The 27,066-nt window shown below is 47.8% G+C and overlaps 1 protein-coding gene across 8 annotated transcripts in view; it reads right to left on the bottom strand.

Annotated features, from left to right (window-relative positions):
- Positions 1 to 662: 662 nt before the first annotated feature.
- Positions 663 to 27,066, bottom strand: part of utrn (utrophin) — a 106,999-nt gene continuing 80,595 nt past the window's right edge. For 4 of the 8 annotated variants that reach the window (XM_029142074.3, XM_029142072.3, XM_029142076.3 and 1 more), the window contains 17 exons: positions 26,496 to 26,557; positions 25,487 to 25,561; positions 23,660 to 23,861; positions 23,494 to 23,579; positions 22,098 to 22,255; positions 19,783 to 19,949; positions 18,287 to 18,398; positions 15,822 to 15,958; positions 12,743 to 12,781; positions 12,243 to 12,308; positions 10,833 to 10,898; positions 5,931 to 6,092; positions 5,247 to 5,478; positions 3,256 to 3,331; positions 2,913 to 2,993; positions 2,287 to 2,312; positions 663 to 1,850 (listed from right to left, as the gene is read on the bottom strand). In XM_029142074.3, the coding sequence (XP_028997907.1) occupies positions 1,842 to 1,850; positions 2,287 to 2,312; positions 2,913 to 2,993; positions 3,256 to 3,331; positions 5,247 to 5,478; positions 5,931 to 6,092; positions 10,833 to 10,898; positions 12,243 to 12,308; positions 12,743 to 12,781; positions 15,822 to 15,958; positions 18,287 to 18,398; positions 19,783 to 19,949; positions 22,098 to 22,255; positions 23,494 to 23,579; positions 23,660 to 23,861; positions 25,487 to 25,561; positions 26,496 to 26,557 (1,756 nt within the window). In that variant the 3' untranslated portion in view covers positions 663 to 1,841. The remainder of the gene's footprint in view (positions 1,851 to 2,286; positions 2,313 to 2,912; positions 2,994 to 3,255; positions 3,332 to 5,246; positions 5,479 to 5,930; positions 6,093 to 10,832; positions 10,899 to 12,242; positions 12,309 to 12,742; positions 12,782 to 15,821; positions 15,959 to 18,286; positions 18,399 to 19,782; positions 19,950 to 22,097; positions 22,256 to 23,493; positions 23,580 to 23,659; positions 23,862 to 25,486; positions 25,562 to 26,495; positions 26,558 to 27,066) is intronic. The other 4 variants (XM_029142075.3, XM_029142077.3, XM_029142073.3 and 1 more) reach the window with 4 other exon arrangements.

The following is a 27,066-nucleotide window of genomic DNA, read 5'->3' on the forward strand; positions in this document are numbered from 1 at the left end:
AGATTATGACACGAAGAAGAAGCCTATCCTGCATAGAAATGAATCCATCAACACAGGTCTGAGCCACTTTAAGGACTGATACGACACTAATCACTCAAGGAAACAAGTATTTAAAGTTCGGAAACAAGCCACTTGAGTTTGTTGTGGTCCAACAGCTGCAACATTAGGAGTTCAGACAATTCACCATTAAAGCACGATTTAATCTGACAGTTTAAATGAGCCAGTGTTCCACCAGCACCGCACGTGCGTGGGTGGCTTTGATTTACGCCGTCGACGGGCGGCGGCACAGCCAAGCGGAGAATGCGTCTTCAATCAAACCCTCACTTTAAGAACAATTAATGCCCGTGGGCGCGTGTAGGTTAGCGCTCAAACGGGTTCGACGGAGCGGAGCGAAAGGCAAAAAGGCTAATTACCTTTCATCATTCATGGAGGTTTTACTTAGAGCTCAGCGTGTACAGTGCAAACAAGCAGTAATGAAACAAGCTCCATCGCCTCCTCTGACTAATACGGACAGGAGCTGCCAATGATGAGCCGACTTCATGCAGGTGTGCAGTAAAACAGGAAACTCCCATCGGTCTGGATTACCTTTAAATAGCACCGTGGTTGGTTCATAAACAGAGGAGACAGCAGGCGTGTGAAGGGACGGAGCAGAGGGACGCGGGCTTGTTATAAAAATTTTATTTAGAATAAAACAACATAGCCATATGACATGTAGTGTGGTCGAACTATTTTACATACCTCAGGAGGAGTGACACAGTTCTGTCATGGTGCAGGTCAGTGTGAGCATCATCATCACCATCACCCGTCTACAGTCAGTGGAGGTTATAGTAGTGTTGCTCTGTCTCACAAGTTTTACAGGATAGCGAATAGCACGAGGGCGCGGCGCGTGAGGGGCCGGCGCTGGAGGTGGGAGGACCCGACCGGCCGCTCTGACGCCGCGTCGTGGGACAGTAGGAGCCTCGTCGCAGTGTACACTAATACAGTAAGCTGAAGCTCGGGATGCTAAACCAGGCTGTCAATGATCACGACCACTCGGAACAAGTTCACGAACCACGAGAAACTAACGCGTGTCTGAGTCTGAGGTAGCAAGGCAATCATGGCTTTCCTCTGATTTCTCAACATATAGCTTTTTAAAAAACAATTCTACATAATGAGTGGGCCTCTTCCAAATCCAGATTCAGACCAGCTTCAGATTAAATCTACTTTCACCAAAACGTTCTCTTTATACACAGTCCCACGTCCGTCATTGTCTTCCTCTAGCGGGACGACAAACAGTTTAGGCACAGGAGGGGTGAAGTTTATATCAACCAATCAGGTTTACACGAAGTCTGCCGGCGCCAATGCTTTAAAGGGGGACGTGACATCAAGCATGCGACGAGACGAGGCTTCACAACGGATCAGACGCTTTGTGAAGTGACAGTCGGCGGTTTCGCTGTTACTCGGGAAGTGTGTGCGAGCTCCCAAACGCGGATTCAAATGTGCCGTAACCGAGGGCTGAAGGTACAGTACAAAGCAGTGGGATGACAACACACAACAGTTTGGTTCCCAGTGACAACAGAACGGAACAAAACACCAATCCCCAATCACCCTCTGATAACAAAAGTCTCACTATATGAGGCCCCGTGTTCACATATACTCGTCTGCATGTCTAAACAAATCACGGACAAATGTTGAACAGAGTTAGATACAATCTACAGATCATAAAATGTACAGTTTGCATAGTACAAGACAATGTGGAAAGAGTAGTCGTCTGGTCCTGTGCGTCTTTGGGTTTCAAAGTCCGGGCGCTTGTTTTGTTTGGGAACGGTGTCGTCGCCTTCAACGCTCCGCTGCGACTGTCTTCACATCACCTGCGAAACACAGACGCCCAACATGAGCGGGTGTACGAGGAGCAGGAGGTGCTCAGGTTGACTCCGGCATTATTGTGAGAGGGTGTGAGCATCGGATGAATAGAGGAAAGGGGGGACGGGGGAAGTAATTGCAGCAGGGGGAGGTCAGTGGCAGCAGCTCTCTCCCAAAATGTACGCTGGCTTCAGACTGGGAGGGGGTGAGGGAGCCATAATGACACCCTCCAAGCGTCCATTAGCCGTCTCTTCCTCACAGGCCACCGGATGTGGAGAGACGAGGCAGGTGAAGGCAACATAGAGGGTGCCGACGCTGTGATTACCTCTAAAATGTTGCTCTGCTCCAGCGTCCATGCCTTTTATTATCCACTACAACACACACGCGACGGAGCAGGGAGGAGGGGGAGCGAACGCGGGGCGATTACAGCGCTCAGCGTCTTACCTGTGGTCTGGAGGAGAGGCTCGGGGCTGCGGGAGACAAAAGAGCTGTGGTTTAACACTTGAACTTTCCCGTTGGTCTCTGGTTTCACAGCTCTGCCTCCCACACATTCATCCCCAGCCCCGCGCTGAAGGCGAGCGGCGCGCTATTCCAGATACTAATAACGCGCGCTGGAGCGTCTGCCAGATTACAATGGATTTTTAACTAAAGCCCTCGTAGGAGTTCTGACTCGAAAATTCGAACGTAATTTGAAGTCAGTGAGCTCTAACCGGCTATTTGAAAATTTTTATTTGATTATTATCCCCAGAGGTGGATCAGAGTCTGTCCTAGAGTCAGATGAGAAGAAGGTTTGTTTCATATCAAATACCACATTCCAATGATTTAAACATTCTCAGTCGTGAACGTAAAATGTGTCCAAAGCTCAATGGCACCATGAGGAGCAACAGTCTGACACGTCTGACGATGATGGAAGGATCGACAATCGAATAATAAACGAGAGCAGGTGGAGTTGAAAAACGAGTCCATGCGGGTAAAGCCTCGCTCGTTTGTACAATGACTGGCAGCCTTGTGGCGAAATGTGCCGACGGAAGCAGGGAGGACGCGGCGGGAGAGAGGAGGAGGACACTTACTGCATGCGGGGAAGGAGTTGTTAATCTGCTCCATTACATCTGCCAGGTCAGAGCTGCTGTTGTGGGGGTCCAGCAGCTCGTCTGGGCACACGCACGCACGCACGCACGCACACACACACACACACACACACACACACACACACACACACACACACACACACAGACTTAGTTACCACAGACGCATGTTGAGGCCCTTTCATGTGCTTTACGTGAGCTCACGTCCAAACTTTCAGGCTGCTAATGTAGCTTTTGTGGGCGTGATTGATTTTGAAGCACAGAACTCCATAAACCAGGATCAATAGCGATGTGAGTGTGTTTGTCTCTCTGAGCTTGACTGTCTCACCTGCGTTTTCACTAAGTGGCCCTCGATCTTGCGCCGCGGGCGAGGACACTCCATTCACCCTCGAGTCCACATCGGGCTGTTAGAGGGAACACAAAGACAGGACTCCATCATTGGACGGCACCGCTCCGCTCGCCGCCTGCTCGACAGCTTCAGAATTAGCCGCGCGTCACATGGGAGACGGGGGGAGTGCGAGGGGGCGGCGCAATCAGGCTGCTGTCATGTGAACAAAAACACGTCTGCGCCCGCGGCCCGGAGCATCAGAGGCGGCGGCGGCGGCTGGCGATTGGCTGCTGGGCCTGTTGAGCTGCCAACAGCTCAAATAAAGGACGGGTGGCCGCGCGCACGCGCTAATAATACATAATGCATACTGTGTCTGCGTTTAAAGCAGTAATAGTACAGTCTCTGCCCAGAGCCATGTAGTATGATGACTCGCCTCTGCATTTGGAAATCCATTTCACCAGCGGCTGATGTGATATTTAAGTGGCCACAGCTGCGACTGTGAGTGAAGATGACTTATAATAATCTAAAAAACACGTCCACATCCATCATGTTCCTCTGGCGGTCTCTGAAAAGTTCGGCTCCCGCCACGTCGTGGATGAGCGGCATTATTTACCTCACAGCTGATTATGGATCGAGTGATTTGTCAAACAGACAAATAAAGAAACAATGACAGATCCACACAAAGGCCCTGATAAAGACGCCGTGTTTTTAAATTAATTAGAGCCGGGGGTTTGTTACCGAAGGAGTGGACAGTTAATCAATTTCCGCGACCGCGCTCGGTCGCTCTGGTGCACAAAGCCAACATTTGATGGCCAGTGACATTTACCCTGGAATTCCATGTTCCCTTTAGCTTCTCAAGTGCAGGAAAACAAATCAATGCCCCCCCTCCCCCCATCCCCCGGTGCCCCTAGCACTAGTAAAGGCTAACATCTTGGAAACGCGGCCAGTGTCTCCGGGCTCGTCTGAGAACAGCGAAGGTCAGGGCTCTGCTCGGCCCTCGGCCCTGTGAATTAAACGTGTGCCAGCGAGCCGGCTGGCTTTATTATTCTGCAGCCTGGCAGTAACGCACCGCCTGATGGAAAGACAGTTTGACACATCGCCGGGACTCCGGGGAACGAAATGTCAAGCAACAGAAGTTGTTATTTAGTGCCGCGGCGCTGTGCGTGCGCAGGTAGTTGTTTACATTTATTGTCTCTCAGAATCAGCATCGGATTCACTTAATGTCAGGATGTGGCTCGGATGAGGACGGAGGAGACTTTTACACTGATTATAAAAAAAAAAAAAAGGAAACAGACTCATCGTCGTGAAGGCAGACCGCACCGAGCAGTTGTTTCTGTCAGAATGTTAATCTTCAGCCGGAGAAAATCTGCCGAGTCACACCTCCGGCGTCCTCGGCCGTGTTCCCTGTGAGTTATTACTGTGCGTCCAGCGCCGCAGCCACGGCGGAGCCGGTACCTGCCCGTGTTTCCTCCCCGTGATTTGTTGGGGTTGCTGCGTGCTTGGCTCCGGGGCTGCGCGTCGCTCACTTGGCACAAACAATCCGACTTCACCGAGCAATTAGTCGGTGCATAAACAAATCTGCGAGTTATTGACGGAGGGACTGGAGGAAAAACACCGGACCTCTGGAAGGAACGTAATGATGCGATTAGGATCCAATCCGACTGCTGATGAGTCGTTTTTCTTCTTTGTGAGGTAAAGAGCACGTTAGCCTGCTGAAATGTGGGCGGTGATGGTGCTGGTAGCAACAATGGCAATGATTTATTTCAGTGACATTGAAAAATGATTTAATTTATTGAAAGCCTTTTTACTTTACAAGTTGTATTGAAACCTTCCTGGCGGTTGGTCTGACAGTGAGTTTGAATAGTGTGATAACTGCTGCTAGTGAAAACACCAAGTCATTTATAAAGAGACACTTTGCCCAGGCATGATTTCATTGAGGTTGTGTTCATATTTTACTGCCACGCGCTGGCCTTCGGTCAGTGTGTCTCTACCTGGTGCAGGAGCTGCCGGAGGCGGTGGAGCTGGGACTCCAGCTGCTTGTTGTGTTCCTCCAGGATGTGCATCCGCGCCTCCAGCCGGCCCTTGTGCTGGCGCAGCAGCTTGGCTTCGGCCAGGAGGTCGGCCTCGTCGGGATGGGGGCCCTCGGGCTCCCAGGGGCCGCCGGCGGGTGCCCCTCGCTGGCCGTGCTGCTCCTTTAGCTGCTCGTACTCCTTCTGAAGGCTCCTGGGAACAGAATGATGGACATTACAGACTCTTAAACGGAGCATTCAGTAGTTTTTCCCTGATCCCTCACAGTCGATCGGTCACTACACGCTGCTTTCTATAAATCCTGTTTAAGTGGACAGAGGCCTTCCTGGCCTCACTTCCCCTTATCCTCGCTCTCTGCACAACCACCAGCTGCGGTGCTTCAGTGATGCTGATGCTGTATATGAGCCCCTGTACAGCCCTACACAGTCTGGCTCATCTCCATTGTCTAATGGAGGACCTGGCACGGCACGGCTTTTTGATGTTATGGAATCACGGCTGGATTTAATTGAGCACTGGAGTATGTGACTGTGCACAAATACCCAAATAACAACCTGCGGCTGAAGCGTCAGTAAGAGCCTCAATCAGCTGCGCCCTGTCTGAGCATTGTTTCCTGTATTATAGATGCCATTCACAGAGTGAAGCCCCACCTCTGTTCCTCCTCCAGACGGGCAATGATGCGCTCCAGCTCGCCGCGCTCCTCCCTCTCCACAGCCTGTAGGATCTGGGCAGGACTCTGGGGCTGGCTGCAGGGGGAGCTCTCCCCTCCCAGCGTCTGACAGTACTGCAGGATCAGGGCATGCTCATCGTCCCTGTAAAGAGAAAGACACAAATAAGTGGTGACTTAAAGGTCCTCATAGGGAATTAAATTCACCTTCTGGTCTCAGTTTGGACTAAAACAGTAATCACCGAAATGTGAATTTATGAGCAGAGTAAACGTTTACATTTTGATAGAGTTGAAAATGAACTGGAAGTCTGGGAATTACAGTTAAGTGCACAGTTGGCATGATGTCACAGGACTGAAGCAGGTCTATTAGTTCTAGAGGACAAGGTTGGTTATTACTGTAATTATGAGAGAAACAACTGTTCGCAAACAAACAGCAGCATCTAAAATAGTGTAGCCGCTGCGCTGGAAGCTCTACAATCCCTGGTGGAGCACAGATGTGTCAGTCTCTGCTATCTGATAACAGGAATCGGGGGGATTGTGAGGTGATGGAGGAAGCAGCGAGCAGAAAGAGACAGATGGAAAGATATGTGGGCAGGAGGAGCTGGCACCTGTGTGTGCGTGTGTGTGTGTGTGTGTGTGTGTGTGTGTGTGTGTGTGTGTGTGTGTGTGTGTGTGTGTGTGTGTGTGTGTGTGTGTGTGTGTGTGTGTGTGTGTGTGATCCAGACAGGGAAGGCAAGTCTTTCCAAAGCGCAGGCATCTCCTTCACACTGTGACTAAATCCCGACAACCGCACAAAAACACACCTGGCTCTTATTTACAAGTCTTTCCATAACTGAAGTGACCGTCAATCCCAGGAGCAGTCAGGGGTAAATGTCATTGTTTGATGTTAATATCCTGCAGGTCTGTGGCATTAAAGACTACTTTTACTGCCCCATGTACCTTCAATAACAGCTTTGTTGTTTGATGATGGCTGGAGCTGACTACAATAAACGTCTGCGGATCACATTAACATCTGGCAAAATCACAATAATTAAAATACAACAAGAAAGAAAATGAGGAGCTAAAGCAGATTTATCTGAGTCTGATGTTGCATCTGCTCTACGGATAAAACACTGTCTCCCCATGGGGCCACAGCTGATGCATCCAGGCGGCACCAGGAGCTCTACAGACGCACGGCGACTTGATATAAACTTCAGACATGTGTACTGTGTGAGGCCATTACTGAGTAAAACATCCATGACCGTAATGAGTGTGTTCATTTATATCGCTCAGGAAGGCAGGCCGCTAAAACGAAGCGCCTCAAGTCCTAAACAGGACTCCCTTGAACCGCACCACAGGAGACAATCAATGAGTATTCAGGAAATATTCGGAATGCTATTATCACCACACGCGTAATGAGAGAGGTCAGGAGTAGGAAGCCCTTTCTTTCTTCCACCTGACAGTAATTACACTATTTTGTGGCTAAGTGCGGCGGCGAAGGGAGAGTTAATGAGAAAGGACACAGAATGAGGCTTTCACCTCACATGAAAGGAACAATATGCCAAGCCAGTAGTCCTCCATGTTCACGGAGCAGAAAAAGGCTTTTGGCATTAAGCAGCCTGAGCTTCTTGTGTGATTTAAGCGTCTTTTATTCTAAAAATGGGATCTGCGTCAAATTCAACCTTTTCATGTGTTTCGCTAAACTCAAAGGCGCCAGTGAATGAAGAGCTACTGTATGAAAGGAAACTTTGAAAACTGTTGGGAACTTTTCGGCGCTATTAGTTCAACAGGAAAAGCATTGTAGAGTTTTTAATATTCTGTAACCAGCAACTGCTCCGCATATTTAATGTTACACAGTTAGACTTGCAGACAATATTTACTTATGAGTACTTCAAGATCAACACGATCGAAGCAGAGACAGGAAGTCACAAATAGAAGCAGGGGTGATGAAGAAAGGCTCAGTTCCTCCAGAGAAAGCTGAGAATAGGAGCCAGTGTTGTAAGATGGAGTCTGGGGATGGAGGACTTGCACAGGCCTGGTCACCAATTAGGCAGCTCACAACAGGATATTATCGCAGGCAAGGAAAGCCCAGATGACAGCAGGAGGGAGATCATTACAGGTGGAACTGGGGACCATAGGCTAAAATAAGGTTCGGGCCAAGAGGAAACGTGACGGTGTGAGAATGAAGGAGATGATGGTGGTGCAGCAGGTCACGGATGCTGAGGCCAAATGAGAGCAGTGCTTTGTGAGGGTGAATGAAGGTCGGAGCCGTCCCATCTTTATCCTCTAACAACCAGGCTGATGGTTCGCTAACATATACTGTACACACTGCAAATGACACATCTCCCTTCAGCTGCTGTGACTGACCTCAAAAGGAACTGAGAGATAAAGATGGGCTGAAATTGGAACAAGGAGAATCAAAGAAAATGTGGAATTGAAAAGAGAAATATCCAAATATACGCTGTTTACCTCTGCTTAGTGTTTAATGTGCAGGTCGCCCGGGCCCAGAGGTGAAACATGATTAGACTCAAAAGAATGGAGAGACGGGAGGACGAGGTGAGGATGATGACAGGATGCTTCAAAAGAGAAGGGACAGGAATAAAGAGGAAATATGAGAGCACGAGGGACGGCACTGGGGAAAGACTGGAAAGACACAGATAACCAAACAAAGAAGCCGAGCATGAAAAGCGAAGCGGGAGTCTGGCTCCTCGACGGCGTCCTGAGGCATCGATGACAACGACGGCGTGCTTTAGCTGGAGGTCAGTGAGCGCAGGCAACTCCGGCTTCTTAATTAAGGATTCCCTTTTAGATAAAAGCAATCCAGGACAAAGACGACACACACTCACACTCACACACACTCACACTCACACACACTCACACACACACACACACACACACACACACACACACACACACACACACACTCATGCTAATTAGTGATAGCGCTGCACAGCTGGCATCGAGTCCAGATCTGTGTGTGCGCGGGGTCTGAACCTTCGCGTGTTGCGAGTCAGCGGCCAAACGTGTTTGTAATGGACAAACTCGCGTATTCGTGTTACGCTACGCGCGTTTGCTCCGGCTGAGAAGACACCTTGGGCTGTCAAACGCAGATGTGCTGGAGTCCTCGGGAACAACCAGATGGAGCCGGAGCGATGAACGCGTGAAACCAGCTGGAGGCGAAATGGAAGAAACCTCACAAAAGCAGCGGACGGACAGTCAGACGCTCCGCAGGACGCGTTTAAGGGGACGGGGAGGAGCGTTCCACCCGTTTTTAGGGGAAGACAATGCAAAGCCTCATCCTTTGAGAAGCGATGTGGCTGTGGGGGCTTTTCTACCGCAGCGTATTTACTGGCTGACGCACAACGCGGCTATTTTTACATGCGGTTTCCTCCTTTAAAAGTAGGGGAGCGCGAAAAATCACTCTGGCCCTTTAAAAGTTCTTCAAAAGCTATAGATAGGGACGATTGGACACGTGTACATGGACTGATTCGCAGAAGAGCTGAGTAAAAGTGTTGCACGACAAACAAAGATGTACAGTAAATGTGATTGAAAGCACTGGAGCTATGATTATGTTCCAAATCTGCCCAACCAGGCCTTTATTTTCTCCCTCTCTGCTGCTGAACCCATTAGCCTTCATCAAACCATCATCTTCCTCATCTCATTAGCGCTCCACACACTCCTACGAGTGTTGTTTTGGAGCCGGCGAAAAATAATGACTTCTCCTTTTAAATAAGCCCGAGTACAAAGCACAAAAGAGTGAGTGAGGAGGTGTGGGGGATAATGTGTTTGTTCCACACGTACACAAAAAAAGCCTCCGAGAGGAAAATAAATCCCCCTCTGTGCTCACCTTCTCCCGCTCACCAACACGCATTGTATTTCAATTCATCCGTCTGACTATTGATCAGTGCAACGCAGACAAATGCAGCATCAATCAAAATATCTGATCTTTGTAAAAGCTCCAAGGTCAGGTGAAGGTGACTCAGAGGGTGTACAGGAGCATCAGCGGATCCGACCCGAGGAGCGGAACCGGTCTTTACGCCGTCACTGAACCTCCTCACAGGCTTTTTACCCTCATCGCCTGTTTTCCTGCTGAGATCCTCCCTGCGCTCCAGGAGCGCTCGCTTCAACAAGGAAAAAAGGCTCCTCTGACACCGCGCTGCTTGAAGATGCTGCCGTGATGTAAATCTTTTCTGTATGTGTTTCATTCTTAAGCCCAAATACACACACACACACACACACACACACACACACGGATCACAAGGTGTTTGAACCTCAAGAGCTCATTTCTGTGATTAGGATCTATACGAGGAAACTACATCTTCAATGACCTGGACTATTTTTCTTTTTCCCCTTCAATCATCAAAAACACTGGAACTGGTCATTATCACAGCTCACTCTGCTCATTGTTGACACTCTAATCCCTGACTATTCCATGTCCTGTCCTTCCTGCTGCACCGAAGCACATCCTGCTGTCTTTATCCCTCCACTGCACATGTTTTCACTCCTACAAGCGCTCTCATTTCTCAGCAGAATGACATTTTACCTTGATGCGTTTTCAGGAATGTGGAAAGATGCCTATTTATTCCTTTTGGTAGATTTGATGGAGTGAAGGGAGAGAAGAATTGTTTCTGACAGGCATAAAAAGACGAGGGAATAAGGATGAAAATCTCAAAACTATACATATAAATAGCACACATTTTACTATCGGTTGTTTCATATTAGATGAATCGATCAAATAAAGCGCCGTTATCATCCGTCAGCTAAAATGCAAATCCAAGATGCCGTTTGGACAGGCGTCAACTTACATCAGCTGCAGATTGACGCGCAATTTAGTGAAGAGAGGAGCGAGGCGGTCATGTGGTTCTGGGGACAGGAAAAATGAGTCAAGAGACAAATGGTGACTTACATGCTTCCCGTCGCTGAGCTGCTGTCTGTGGGCAGGGAGCCGTTGGAGCGCTCCATCTGGGCCAACCTGACAAAGACACCTGTCATCAGCGGCTGAAACTAAATTAACAGTGTAGAATTACACTAGCATTAAAACGCTGACTCGATTTGGACACATTTGGCTGAAGGGAGCCCGTTTAATTTAATTGTAATATATGAGCCACAAACTCTTTCAGAATCGCTGCACTTATAGATGGGGATCTAAATTCACAAGCATCTATATTGCCGTTCAAATTGGAAGCTACAAGGATCGTGTCTGTGTCGCTGCTGATAAAACCACGCAGCCAGCAACACTGAGTGAAGGTTAATGGTGTGTGACCAATGGAAGGCCAGGCCAGGCAGAGTGGAGCCGCATCACAGGACTCTTTATGATTAAAGCTTCGTGTGGAAGGACAGCCCAGGGTCTGACACCAGCAACCCCTGTCCACAAGCTCCAGGAGTGTGGGTATTAACTGATGCTGAATTAAACATGGCAGGTTTTCTATGCCCGTACTTTAGCACCGATTAGCTGCGGCTCGCACGCCGGACACATGGGTGTGTTGATGTACTGTACACAGCAGGACCAGTGGAAGTGGGTGGCTGAGGAACAGCTATGGGGCCCGTCCGCTGCTACTCTGATCTCGGCAGCAAGTCCATAGTGTCGCCAGCCAGACTGGTGGGAGGCTGCATGTTTGCGTGACTTCGCTCACGGTGCGTTCTTTGATTGCTGTTGACATTCGATGCGCTCGCGCCAGCTGTCGCCACAGACGTTTGCAGAGGCGTCTTTTAATGTCGTGTGCACATTTCTAACTTGTCTTTGGATCCGTCTATTATCCGTTCTTCCTCTTTGCTTAGAGTCAGAGGGTTAGAATGATCAGTCCGACCCTAATTAAACTGAACGTACAGCATTGAAATTATTGATCACGTTTCTCAGTTCTTGCTCGGGTGCATCCTCTGATCCAGTAGCCTGTCTGATCCACATACACAACATCAGATTCGGAAGAAGGTTTTCATTTTACAGTCATTTATTCTGTTTTTCAGTTGTTAAATGTGATTATCTTTACCTTCCAGGCAGTTTTTGATTTCTTTTACGCTTAGAAAACCTTTGTATAGACTGTAAATGGTTGTCATGGCTGATTTAGTGCTGTCAATATTAGATTGTTGCTGCATAGTAATATATTTTAAATGCAGCCTAGAGTCAAGTGCAATTACTTGAAAAGCTATTTATAGTAAATTATCAGACACCTTTAAAGAAGCTGGTATAACCTGTGGCCCTTTTATAACGAAGCACTTCAAATGCTTTAAATAGTCTGTAATGCAGCAATCAGTTTCTTTCTAGGCGCTTGGTGGCGTCGGGGATGATGAGGCGATGATGAGGGAATGCGGTGCATACCTGCTGGCATACTGCTCTATCCTGGAATGGGTGTCATCATGAGAGAGCTGAGGTGACTGGGACAGCCTGGAAATGAACGGGGTAATGGAGATGAATGAGATTCGGCATGCCCGCACCCACTCGTCAACACAGAGAAATACATGCACGCGCATTCAGTAGCAAACACACTAATGGCCCCTCACAACATTGCCTAGAAAATAAATCTGATGAGCCTAGAAGGAGAGCGAAGGAGAGCAGGATGAGCTACGGGGCGGGTGGAGGGTGTTTGACAGCTTCTGCTGAGATGAGCAACTCAATGTTAGTCGGATGCTACAGAAGAGGAAGGTGACAGTAAGACAGGGTGAGTGTTCAGCCGGTGGCTCAGGCGGGCAGGCGTCATGCAGTGCAGTCTTGGCTTAGTTGGTTTACAAACGTGGGGAGAACAAGGGGGGAAAAAGGTGTCGTTGAAAGGCATTCCAGTCTGGAGTCAAGGAGGCGCTGCTGGTGACGTAGATACTCACTCATACTGCTCCGGACACATGCTGATGAGGGTGACAGGGCTGTAAGAGAAGTGCGGGGAGGGAGGGGAGGGAATAAGGTACCACAGAACATCAGGGTCAGAGACACAGTGGCTCAGAAACAACAACACGGCAGGCGCAGGAAGTACAAATGCTGAGGGACACAATTCCATTCAAACAGTCTGCAGGTCAGGGAGCTGCAACCACAAACAGGTTTTAACCACTTCATCATTTCACGATACGGCCCAAATTCTCTTCTCTTCACAGAAACAGCACAGGCGCATAACACCCCACCTACAGTAGAACCTCCTCTCTGGTTAATCTGCCATTGAGCCCATTATGTTATAAAGAAGTAGAACAGCAGACGAATCCAGCTGGCGCAGACGCTTTTGGAAATAAAACCTGACAAACAGGGGATGCTAGAGGCGTGTGTGTTGATGTCATAAATACTTTAAAGTTTCTGGTTCCCAGTCTGTGATAAATGGGACACCTTATCTCCAAAACACAAAGGAGCGCTGTTTTATTCACACAGGAGGCCGGCCAGGAAATTGGTAAGATAAATGTTGAGGTTGGTATTGTTTAACCTCCAGCTTTTGTCCCAACATTAAAGCAGAGGAAGAAGTATGGTACTACTGTATAGTAGTAGAACCGCCAAAGTAATCACAGTCCACACGCATCGAGGGGAATTCAAAATATAAGAGAGAAAAATAGGAGAGAAAAGAAAAAGAGGAATCGGGGTCGGCAGGTTAGACTGAGCTAAATACCAGAGTCAGATCTGCAGCGCTTCATGAGCCCCCACTGACGTATCAGCCAGAGGGAAGAGTCTGTGTGCTGCTTTTGTTTCTCAGGATCCTCGTGAGCTGATTGTTCTGTCATTTAGTCAAATTTATCAGGTCTGCGTCAAGTGACATAACTGTGTCCTCCGGATGGATGCTCCTGAGAAGAAGGAGTTCGCCGTGAAGGGAGACAGAGGGAGGGAGAGATAAGGAAGTGGGGATGGATGAAAATATGATTGAAAGAAAGGTGACTAAAGCATAGAGAGGGTGGGCTGAATCACGACAGTAAAGACCTTGGAGGTCTGACAAATGGGGCTTCATGTTCTTTCTAAAGGTACAATAACAAGGTGCAGAGCCCTGTTGACAGCGCTGAATTACATAGGGTCAGAGCAAGTTGAGCTGTAGCCAGGATTTATCACTGTACTGAACCTAAATCAAGTGTAAGGAGAAGCAAGGAAGTAAGTGAGTGCATCAGGAAACCTATTGAAAATTTTTCACTCAGATTTTACCCTTTTCTATTCCATCTGAGAAAAGAGATGAAATATTAAAAAGCTCACAAATTAGAACTAAACACACTTCTAAAAGATCTGATGTCTTTTGTCGATTCCTGTATTTGTTGTGTTTTCAGATTGGGTTTGTCGTCTTTTTAGTCCTTTGTCGCCGCTCTGTTGCACTCTGTCTCTGCGCTCACTGTCTCAGAGGTAAAAATTTTTTTTATGGTTGTCAGCAAAACAGGTAAAGGACAGAGAAGGGTGCAGGTAGAAGGTCCAGATTCACACGTTTCATCCTGACGACTAATGTGCGCAAGATCTTACAACCACATTAATTTTAAAAATCAACATTCAAAGGCATTAACCTCTCTCCATCCCAGGCTTAACTTAAGACTTTTCTACTCTATCCGCTTATGTGGGGTGAGACACAGAAACCCACGCTGAGTGAGAAGCCATTAGAACGGTGCTTCTGAATTATCAAATGTAGCGGTGACGAATCAAAAATCCTATCTGGTGTGAAATTAGGCAAAGATATACGTGGGAGGGGAGAGTAGGTGGTGTGTTGCTCTCTCAAGGTGGAGAGAAACAGTGGGTGGAATTAAAAAAAAGGGAAGTGATGATACAAAAACACAGGGACAGTAAGAGCGTGCATTAGGCAGAGCAATTATACACCACACCATCTAATCTCCCGTTCTGCTGCTACAGTATCGTAAAAATAACTGAAGGCAGCAAACACGGGCTGACAATGAAATAAAGGGCTGTGCTCAAAAAGGAGACACGGAATAAATGCATGTATGTTGTTCAGAGCGATGTTAGTACTGTAGTAAAGACCTGCAGCTATCATATACTGTACCATACGCTGATGTTCCCCTAATCCCCATGAATCCTCCTTTTATGCAGACTAGACCTTGTTCCAATTACAGAAAAATCTATTTTCAATTTGGGTCACGGTATTAATAGTCTTCTTAAACAGATCATACCTCTGAGCCAGATGCACGAGAAACTGCTTAAAAGGGTCCTTTTTCAACATAAGGCTGTGTCTAGTGCACACAGCACACAGGAAAGGCCTCGCGGAGGAAGCATTACAACCATGAAATAGTGTAGAAATAAACTTCCCCATTACTCCAACGTCTCCGGTCCCTTCTGTCACATTATGAAACTTTTCGAATCTCCACGTTTCGCCTTTTAGGGGCATTTATCAGGAAGGCGGCGCCGCGGAATCGTTTCTCGGGGAGGGCGGAAGCGAGAAAAGGAGCGAGGTGGGAGGTGAGGAGGAGGACAGGCAACGATGGGAGGGAAGAAGGAGGCAGAGCAATCCATCTCGGAGGTGAACGTGTGCGACGGGACGCCGGTGAGCCTCGTCGTGGGTGAACAGGTGAGTCATAGCGCGCGCCGGCTCGAACGCCTCTGAGAGCCTGCGACGCTTCCAAGATCCCAAACTTGTTGAAAAGTGAGAAAACTCGGAAAAAAGCATACTTCACCGAACAGGAGAGGAGGAAACAGCGGATGGATAATGTGGGGCCGGCACGCCCGGGGCATCTACACGGTGTGGGCCTACATAATCGCCCCTCTGGGGGATTCGCGGCTGGCAGGAGCGGCACCATTAATCAGGCGCAGCCACCGTGGCCGCGGCTGCAGTCAGTGCGCCTACAGTGCAGAGGCAGCTCCTGGCCAAGGCGCCGGGTGACAGTTAACCCCCTCCCTGCATCCACACTGGCTGACTGCCTTTCCAGGAGGGTGGTGTCACTCCGCCTGCTTTGGTTCCTGGAGCAGGGAGGCAGTTAAATCGGCTCATCAGCAGTTAGCGATACTTACGTTTCCATGTTGTCGCCCTCTAAAACGGTCTGCACCGGTAAATAGCCGAGTCGAGGGTGCTTGGCGAAGTACTTCTTGGAGCGGAATTTGTTCTTCAGCACTTTGGTGAAATCCCGCATGTCCTCACCTGATGTTGTCTGGAGAAAGAGAGAATTTTGGCGTTATTGCGTTGCGTGCCTTGTGCGGAAGAAAATGTTCTTTGCTAATTAAATGCTTAGCAAAGGTGTTCCTCACGCAGAAGTGGTTTCTGCCTCGCAAACAAACAACAGATTACCACAAGAGTCTGACCAGAGAGAGAGGAAATCCTTTTGCAGAGGATTCACACAAATGCATGCCGAAAACAGACACACACACACACACACACACACACACACACACACACACACACACACACACACACACACACGCACGCACGCACGCACGCACGCACGCACACACACACACACACAGACAGACTCTCACAGTTGACAGACTTGCGTAAATGAATAGACTCTGTTGAGTTCACTTGGCTTACTGACTAATCCAAGCAATTTAAAATGGCAGCTTGAGCAAACCAACACCAATTATAGAACAATTAGGCTAAAGCTGCTGCAGAATCTCAGCGTGTTTATGCGCGGTAGCGTGTGTTTGTATATCTCAGCTTCCTCCCTTTTGCCGTGATTAGATGATAATGATTTATAGTAGATACAGGCAGGAAACGAGGCGTGAGAGAAGGAGGCACGACGACAGGGCATTAATATCCATCTCAACTACCAAGTCACTAGGATGAGCCCTGACAGCTTGGGACCAAGAAATGTTTGACTCCAAACAATAAGACACAGGGGACACAAATCTATTCACAACACAATTTCTAAGTACAGTAGACATCAGATAAAAACCAGAAATGGCAGCAATAAAAACAGCAGGGTGCCACATTTTGATTCTTCAATATCACTGCCCATCGGAAATATAAAATTGCCACTCACATAAAAATCTAAACCCAATAAAAAAACAATATTGTGACTGGCTATAAAACAAACATTGTAGCAAAGATAATAAAAAAAAAACTATTGAAAAACCAGAGTCTAACAAAAGCCAACGTCTATTGGTAAATCTCCATTTTCCGCAGCATTATTTAATACAGTCTTGATTCTTTCCAAGGTATAAGGTTGAAGCAGTAGTAGAGTAAAACTACACAACCGGAAAATAAGTTCTTACAATAAGTTCTCTCAGATGAATTTTCATATCATTTCCTCCAGCAGCAATTACTGTGTAGCTTTGGGTCTTGAGTACATCTAACAGCTTGGAAACACCAGACTGGGTTGATTTTCTACTAGACATCAGTATCATGTGGTTCAGCAAAGTTCACTAATGGAGACATGCAGAGGTTTGAAACTAAAACTTTCACAGCTTATTGGAGGAACTCAAGGTTTCAAGGCTTTTCTTACTTTGGCCCTATAGCGATTGTATTGATAGTTGGGGATACTGTAGTCTAGGTAGTTGTAAGAACATATACAGCACAGTGAGTCAATAATCACCTCACATCTGTTTGTGGTGCAGTCACAACCACAACTTGTGATGGATAATTAATCAACCTTTTGTCTTGTTGAAGAATGGTAAACTGTTCTTGCAGCACAGCTAGAAAATACAGGGCAGGCAGCCGCTGGGCATGTTAACTCAGGGAAGAATGATCATTGCTCCCTACAGCTGCTCCTCCAAAGTCAATTTCTGTCTCATTTGCAAATAAAAAAAGCCAAGTTAGGGACAAAAATGAGAAACTCAACTCGCTCAGACTTTGACATTAAGCCTTATTGAAAGGAGTCGGCCCGCGAGGGTGCGATGCTAAGCGAGAAGGAGCGCAATGTTCAATTTTGGCCGGATCCCACTTCTGTAATATTATTCTCTCTGTGCAGTAGTAAAGTGAAATGTTGCTTTCTGGCCAAAAATTATAAGACCTTCGAGAGTCATGAGGCTTTTACTATTTGTAACTTCACCTGAAGCCAGTCTGCTGGGGTTGACCAGGAATTAGACAGAAAGGGAAGCAGGTTTGCTTTTAGAATTCTATGTCAGCGTGACTGTGGTGCTGATATAGTCCGTCAGTGTGCAGGAGAAAAATAAACATGAATATTCAGTTATCGAGTCAGTGGTTTGTGGGACAAGATAAATGAAAGGTGGAATAGGAGTTAACCAAAGTCTGAATGTGTGGATGTGGATGCTTTCATTAAGTAGATGAGCAAAGGGTGTGAGCGTGTGGAAAAGAGATATGAGAGGAGCTCTGTGTGTGTGTGTGTGTGTGTGTGTGTGTGTGTGTGTGTGTGTGTGTGTGTGTGTGTCTGTGTGTGTCTGTGTGTTTCTGTGTGTGTGTGTGTGTGTGTGTGTGTGTGTGTGTGTGTATGTGTGTGTGTCTGTGTGTGTCTGTGTGTGTGTGTGTGTGTGTGTGTGTGTGTGTGTGTGTGTGTGTGTGTGTGTGCGTGCTCCACCCTCACCGGCGTGCAGTACTCCACCATGGGGTAGTTGAGCTTGTGCCCCTTGGCGGTGCGCCCAGAGAAGAAGCAGCTCTGACACACGTCATAGTTGAAATGCTTCAAACTGCGATACCTGGAATGAGAGGAGAGAGAGAGGGGGGTGATGTGAGCGATCATGTGCTGTGCAGTACGCAGCCCTGCTCCTCATATCCATGCTAGACGGACGCCTCCTGACCATCTGTCCCTTTCTACTGTCACACACGCGTCCAACATGCCCGTGTTCGCGCACAGACTTCATGCGCCGGCGCCGACCGGCACAAACACACAAACACAGCGGCGCGACAGCCAGCGCTGGCACGTGGTCCTCGGCGGACGCCGCAGCCGGGGAGCCATTTAACAGCCAAATTGAGACAGGAGCCATTCAGACATAATAGCTTAAGTCTTTTATCTTTCTCTCCTCCTTAGCTCTCCAAGGTTAGCTGACTGATGAGCTACGAGGCAGAGCCATATATCACGGGATGCAACAGGGCACGGGACACAATCGAGTCAAACGTGCCATTACATACTGACACACGGCATATTATTATGAAGAAGGCGTTAATTCACCTTCACAGAGGGACGCGCTCAGAGGAGCTTTAATCCATTTAGCCTCATCCACTGAAAAGGTTTCATTGGTGGCTTCTTTCTAAACCTAAACTGATACAGTGTCACTTATTCACAGGATTTTGCGTGTACATGCTTTTTGATTTCTTGTGAAATTCATCTAAAGCATATTTGTACACAGTTTATGTTGTAAAGCACAAAAATAATGGCATGGAGAGTGCACAAAAACTGGATTATGTACGGTAGCTAGTTTAAAAACCACTTCTTCATAAGGGAAAAAATAAATCTCCAAGTAACACGGCTGGTGTCAGGTATCGAGACCACACAATATGCCTGCTGTGCATTTTCCTGCCTCCATCTCCGTCGCCCGCTCCCTCCGTCGCTCCCCCTCATCGATCAATGACACAACCTGGGAGACATGTGCTTCATCAAATGTCTGACTGTATTTCTCTTTCTGCTGGCAAAGCAAGCGGCTGTGAGACGGACAATCCTGCCCCCCCCTTCCCCCCTCCTGGCCTATTGCTACCTGTACCTACAGCGGAGCAACCAGTGTGAAGCTAAATATCAATTATGACACATTGATTAAACATATTTCTCCACCTATTGTTGGAATTGATTATGTGAAGGAGGACAAAGGCAGGTGTGTGTGAGAGGGAGGTCTGTGGGCTATGTTTGTGTACATGAGTGCTGTATGTGTGTATGTTCCTCCGCAAACGTCAGGATGGTATTTAGTGAGTGGCGTATCAGCTGTTGACATTTAGATAAATGCCTGCCCTCCAGAGCAGATGTGCCCTTTATGGCCAAACCAGGAGAAATACTCATACACATACAAATTCCATGTGTATGTCTCTAAGCTGCTTACACGCTCCAGCACAGGTTTCCTTATCTGCAGATTCAACTGCAGATGCATTTACCTGAAGCCAACAATGGGACACTCCTTGCAGATGTTACACTTGGCCTGGTGTTTCGCAGTCTCGGCGGCGGCCACTCTGTGCAGAACGGGAAGCCAGACCATGGACTGGGGCTCCAGACGCATCCAATCGACAAACTGCCTGGGCTCCAGCTCCACCTTATTAGTAACCTGGGCGGAGAAGAGGTGTTGTCAGGAGAAGGGAGCCTTTAAATCAAAAGTTTGGAAACCGTGCAAGGTTTATAGTTTTAATAAAAGCCAATAAGCAGCGCAGGCTCTTTGGAGCATGATGGAGAAACATGCAGAAGCATCGTTCCCACAAATGAGTCACAGCCCGTAACTGCTTCCTTGTTACTGAAAGCCCCATAAAGACGGAGACAAATTTAAGATGACCACACATATTAAAGTGAGGAATTTCCTCAGGTCTTGAAATGTGGACTACGCCTAAATAAGTTTTACAGGCTGCTTATTCACATTTATTGGTTGAAATATGTTACAATAAAAGTGGATTGATTTTACTTCACTGATTTTTGTCCTACACATCCATACGGCCATACACTATTGACTCATAAGCCTACTCTGGACTTTTGGAGGTGTAATTGTTTATGTAAATCTACTATCTAAAGGCTAATGACCATGTGTCAGTGCTGTGATGGTTGAAACAAAACGTATCACAGCACAATCCCTCGATTCAGCTTCACAATGTAATGAGCCTATTTGAACAGCAAACACAGAGCGAGACGCTTCGGCATGGGTGTCGTTAGAGCTAAACAAATCAAAGACGACCTTTCCATCATCCCTGGCACACAAACAGGGTTGCAAATGCAGCAAAGGTCTGAATATATTTGAAAGAAGAAAGGAATAATCAAAAGGAACAGAGCCTGTGTGTATATGTGTGGGAGTATGATCCCTTCCCTTCCCCAGGCGTACGGAGCACAGGACTGTAGAGTATTTCAATTTTATTATTGTATCCTTAAAAAAACTACACAGAAGCACATTTCAATATGGAAACTGTAATCAGGGTCATGAAATGTGTTTGGAAAACGAGGCATTCTGGTAAATTGTGTGGTTGTATTTGGCTCTAGGTGAATGAGGAGATTACAGTAGGATGTGAAGAAAGTTTGGAACTCAAAACACAGCAATCAGACTGGAATGTGCATGGCTTCTCAAATCACGGCTGAATCCATCCTCTGATTTGACCTCGCCTTCACAAGCAGAGTGCCCGTCTGTCTACTCGGTCCCATACGTTCAGTATCACATTCACCTTCCTCCCTCCTCCTCCTCGCTATCTAATGCCAGATTTATGGAGCTTTATAGATTAATTAGGAGGAAAGGAACGGCTGAGAGGGCGAGTAGATGGATGGATAAATGAGGGAGAGTGACAGCGGAACAGTGAAAAAGGCCATATTTATGATGGCGCATCCTGGCCTATTAAAGCAAATGGACTGGGTGATTGCAGTGTCACTGGCAGGGCAGACTGACACAATGGTGGCACAGGGCTCTGCCTGTGTATGTGTGAGAAAGAGATAGAGAGAAGCAGTGGGGCGTATGTCAGCCTGGTTGCTACCTGCCAACCTGGTTTGAAGACTAAATAATTAAAGGGCAGCTGGACCACAGCTGGAACATCACTCGTGTGTGTTAGATATGTCATGGACAGAGTGTAATGTTCGGGAGGTGAAATGAAAGAGAGACATGAGTTAAACCGTCTCACTTACGGCACAGGAAATCAGTGAAATTTATAGCTTCCTAATCTTAATGTTTGGCTCTCATTTACGATTCTCCAAGCATGAAGCCAGGGGAGAAATAGTAAGAAAAATGAAACAGCGATCCCGGGGGACAAAGACATCATTAAATGCCAGTAATGTCCAGAGATAAACCTGAGCAGAGTGCTTCGCTGGCTTCAGGAAGACACAGAGGACAGCCAGCAGAAGTCTGGAGGCCATTTAAGGCTTCATGGTTGGTCGGTCCAGCTTAAACATTGAAGCACTCACGCAGGATGGTGATGGGCAGGTGTTAGATGGCTTTGGAATGTGGGGGAGCTAATTAAAAAAGCCGTTTTGGGGGAAAGGCATCGCTTTCATAATTTCTTCCAGCGCTGATTATTTTCCAAAACTCAGAGTGACTGACCGCGCTCATCAAACACTGGACTGCTTTGACTGTAAAATCTTTAGCGAGTAAAGATTGATGATTGGTCCAAATCTATGGGTGAAATATATGCAAATCTCTATCATACTAGCTCCACAGAGCAACAGTGACTCTGCACCAGCCACTGTGTGTTACATGTCATGGGATGTTGCTTTGTCGTGTGTGTGGACCTACGCTCTGGAAGCAGCTGCGGACACTGGGTTCGATGTTGGAGCCGCCAAACGCGGCCACTTCGCCCAGCTGCCTCGGGACCTGGATGGCTTCGTGAAGCAGCAGACCCAGCTGCCGCTGGTCGCACGTGTCGCCCGGCGAAGCAACCTGGCTGAAGAGGTCTGATGGAAACAAAAGAGAGAGAGGGGGCGTTAGAGTGGTGGGATGACACAAGCGCAAGATGCAACTTCAATCCTTCTATTTCGCATCTCGCCTGCCATGATTCTCCTTAGACTAATGTCTCTCTACTTCCAACTCCCCACCACATTTTGGTGATTGACAGCTGGACTGGATGTGGATGCCTGCCCAGCTACAAGCATGCTTGGCCAGTGAACATGTTGATGACCCAATATTTTGCAGATGACATTACGAAGCATCTCCAAAACTCAAAAGTCGTGCCCCAAACCGAGCAGCGAGGGCTGAGGGGATAATCTGGAGAGAAAGAGGACGGAGGGGGAGAATCGAAGGGCATGACAGATCTTTCTGCTCCGCTTGCAGATGACTTTGATCTCTGTGTGAGGTCTGGCCCTGATGCCAGCTCCTGTTATGTGTGTGTGTGTGTGTGTGTGTGTGTGTGTGTGTGTGTGTGTGTGTGTGTGTGTGTGTGTGTGTGTGTGCGTGTGTGTGTGTGTGTGTGTGTGTGCGTGTGCGAGCACCAGCAATGACGTGTTCACACACACACTTTCTGTGTCATCTCAACCCCACATCTCCAACTTTCTGCTGCAACTTGACATGCACAACTGTCATAAAGAGTGTCAAATTGCAGCATGCTTGGTTAGCTGGAAGTGTGCATGTGTGCATGTGTCTGTGTGTGTGTGTGTGTGTGCGTGTGTGGGGTGCTGGGACTATCTTCATGGGGCCGACAGCCAATGAGAAGGGGAGCAAAGGAGGAAGGATGCAATCAAGCGAGCTTGATACCCTACTCAGGCTAATAGAAACTGCCAGTGGAACGAATAGGCTCAGGGATGGAGTCCATGCCACGGAGAGGAAAAGCAAGAAGGAGCAAAGGAGAGTGAAGTCGAAGCAAAGTGAGAGTAAGTACGGAAGGACAGAAGACAGAGTGGCACTGGCAGGCGGAGGAGCAACGGCGTGAGCCGAGACAGAAGACGGAGATAGGCAGAGTTAGATGAAGCTCTACAAGCAGAAGGGAGGCAAAACAATCCACACAAATAAATCTGGACAGAGAATGGAATAAAAAACATGGTGTCCAATCAGACGAGTCGTTCTCCAGCTCCTCTCTCCCTCACAGAGTCTGATTAACGCCGCTGAGGCCACAGCCGCGCTGTGTTGGGACAGCAGGAAGGTTCATGCGCGCAGGACCTCAGCAGACGTCTCTCTGTCGCTGCTTCGTGGCACTCACATTTATATTTCTCCTCCAGGTGTCCCTTGCACAGCGACAGCAAACCGATCTTCATGGACAGGACGCGGATCTTCCCACTGCGGCCACTGCAAAGACCACACATGTATTTCAGTCAAACACAGACAACACAGTGTATGAGACGCTTTAAGGTATGTGAGGAACGCACGTGTCGTAGACGTTGAGCAGCCAGTTGAGACACATGTCAACGCAGAGCGGCACGTTAACCAGGTCCTTGTGCTCCTGTTCCAGGCCGTCGTAGATGGACGTCAGGCAGTTGATGACGTCGGGGACCGACAGCAGCTGGTTGTTGTTTGTGAGTTTGTGCTGATCGAAGGTGCTCTGGGCCACGCTGAGGTCCAACAAGTCCACTGCGGAGACAGACACGCGTGTGAAGCAGTTACAGTCGCAGGGTGGGAGGAATCACTATGAGATGAAAGTAGGAGACAGAGTGGCTGGCAAAACAAAAAAAAGGTTAAGACCAGAAAAAAACAGAAACGCTTGGAAAAGAACAGAAAATCCCAAAAGGGTTGAGAGGGGGCACTAAGAAAAAAGAGCACGTTCGAGCCATTAGTAACCTGACTGACTTCTTCATGGAGCTCAGCTGAGACTCGGATACGTCAAATCCCACAACAAATCTGAGCAGCTGAAAACAGCGCACGCTATTCATAGAGGCATTTCAAATCTGCAGCCTTGACTGATATTTTGTCCAAAATAGTTCAAAACAACTATCTGCATGAGCCTGCTGGGAGAACAGAGCGAGCGCAGACAGATGATTGCGGTGAATTATTAATATCAGAGACAAATGAGAGGAAAGATGCGAGAAAGAGCGACAGAGACTTCTAGTTCCCTCTAATTTAATTTGCTGCCGACAGCTTCGGTGATACAAAAGGAACAATATATTTTTATCAATATCTCAATTATGGTTTCAGCGCCTTTTCACATTTTTCACGTTTGAATCTTGTATCTGAGAGCAGACAAATAAATGCATAAAAACACACAAACACCTGTAGACAAACAGCCAGCGCGCTGTCAGAAAGTACAACTTTCCTCCTGAAGCCGTGAGGCTGTGGAACATTATTGGGACGCCACGCGAGCTAATTTGTGTCTCTCCGCCCCCCCGGCGCAGACTTAACCCAATTATCTGTTTTATAGTGTCCCTGTCATGTGTGCGTGCCTTTCTCTGACACACACAGCCGCCAAGTCGCACATCACACTCAGGTCTCCGAGCAAAGATTCCATACGAATCCAGGCCAATAACGAACAAACTGCCCGTCCCTGTGACGTGTGCGCGCGTGAACGCATGCGTGCCACTGTTCTAATCTAATGAATGAAATTGAAATGCGGCGCCCCGAGAAGAATCACTCAGGCTAATGCATTCCTGTCACAAATACACACACGCAATCAGGGAGCCCGGGTGAGATAGCAAAGCAAAAAAAAAAAACGCAACAAAAAAACAAACGCCCGAATCACTCGAAGTCATTACGGACCCACAAATATAATAACACACGATGATTGTGTCTGAAGCTGCACCTACATGAGACGCGGTGCGTTTGATTCAATCACAAGCAGCGGGATGTAAATGAGCCATGCGTGCTCTCGGCGTGCGCCGCTGCAACAGTGTCAACAGCTGGATAATAGGCGCCATTTGTCTCCGCTCTCACACTGTGGCGAACTCGAGGAGCTGCTGCCGTGCGGGTTGGAGCCTCACGGGATGGATGCTCCTGCAGGTGTGTGTGAGCGTGCACTGTAAACAGATGATGCTAGCGGCCGTAATCCAATCTCCTATTGCACACAGATCAGCACGGCCTGCGCAGATCCCACCTGTGCACGTCAAACGAGGCTGTGCTCCACGGACTCAACACAGGCACCAGCTGTGACTGCACACGGACACGTGCAGGCGAAGCTTCAAATCGTTGCCGCCGCCCCTCGCTGCACCCGGTTACATCGAAAGAAGCGGCCCCCGTCTGCGGGCGTTTGTGTGTGTCTTACTCACGGCACAGCGCTTTCTGTAGTCTGCGGATCTTCATGGCTGTCCGGTACGCTGAGAATCGCACGTTGTTCAGGTCCGCTACAGGCACAGATGGAGACGGAGAGATGAGAAGAGGAGAACATTAGAAAAGCAACGCGTGACCAAAACGTGCCTCCTGGGAAACAAAGGCAGGACTTCAGTCCTCAGAAAGCTGCTTGCAGGTTATTGTCAATGAAGATGACGGAGAGGAGCTTGGACTAGAGTGGACTGTGTAATTAGGCTACTGAGTTCTGTCTCAGTGGAGGCTGCTGCTATTTGCCGAGCTGCCGGCCTACAGCAGAAGCGCTCCCGAAGCTTCACAGCTTATTACTTATCCAGCTGCTGATTAAAGAACAGCCATACTGGACCCCCACTGGGGACAGATACATGCATATGGATATTAGCGGGAAGCCGGAGAGAGGGGAGCGATCAGGATGTTAATTTGAGGACCAAACTCACCGGACCAACAGGTCTGCAAGATTTATTTGATCCTGTACCAGAAACCTGGCTGGAGAAGATGCGGGGCTGTTTCATATGCAAGCTGCAGCTTCAAGAATATCTCCTCTCATGCAAATTATGGTGAATTTTACAAATCAAAACAAATGTCTGAACAGTACATGAGCTTGCTAGGACTTAAGTGCATGGAAATGCACTGTATCTACAATTAGTGGGTGATGATTTATGACCTGCAGATGCATTTTTGGAATAGGTTTAGTGATTAAAAGATATGGATGAAGCTAGTTTTTAGTTTATTTGTGCTGTGTCTGTTTTGGAAACACTTGTCTCCATCCTAGCACAATGGCAATATAAGCAACATAGCTGGCAGTTCACTGGGCAATGAAATTATTTGGAAAATTTTAAAATGCAATATCTCCTCAGACGCCCCACATTTTAGAATAACTTGGAAAAATGTTGTGAAAAGTTTTCGTTGAAGCATTTTAACATAGTTCCATTAAGAAAAAGTGAGCATTTGAGTGAGGGGATGAGATTCTACCTAGTGACTGGTAGAGCTCTGTCATCTTTGGGTGGTCCCAGCAGGTCGTCTGCGTCTGGTGACTGAAAACAGCAAGAGCAAAGGAAAACAATTAGAATAAAAGTCATAAAGGATCCAATGCAGCCACGAGAGCAGCTGCACTACTCTTTATAAACTAACTGCTAATAAATCTGTCCATGTAGACACGAGTTATAAATCACACAGAACGAACAATAAAGAGCCTGTGAATGAAACAGCAACAAATACACATACTGTAAAACGGTCCAGTCACCACAGGAGCTGTCTGCCTGTTTACGTTCACACTTCAGAGAGAAGCCTTACACACACACACACACACACACACACACACACACACACACACACACACACACACACACACACACACACACACACACACACACACACACACACACACACACACACACACACACACACACACCAAAGCAAACCCAGGAAAAACTAACGATCACACAGGGCTGCCTTCACATACTGCAAAGACCCTGACCTTTCCCAAACTGCAGCTGCCAATCAGTGCATCTAGTGGAGCGCTGCTGCCTGTGATGTGTGTCTG

This window comes from Betta splendens, chromosome 24 (assembly GCF_900634795.4).
Source record: "Betta splendens chromosome 24, fBetSpl5.4, whole genome shotgun sequence".
Taxonomy (NCBI): domain Eukaryota; kingdom Metazoa; phylum Chordata; class Actinopteri; order Anabantiformes; family Osphronemidae; genus Betta; species Betta splendens.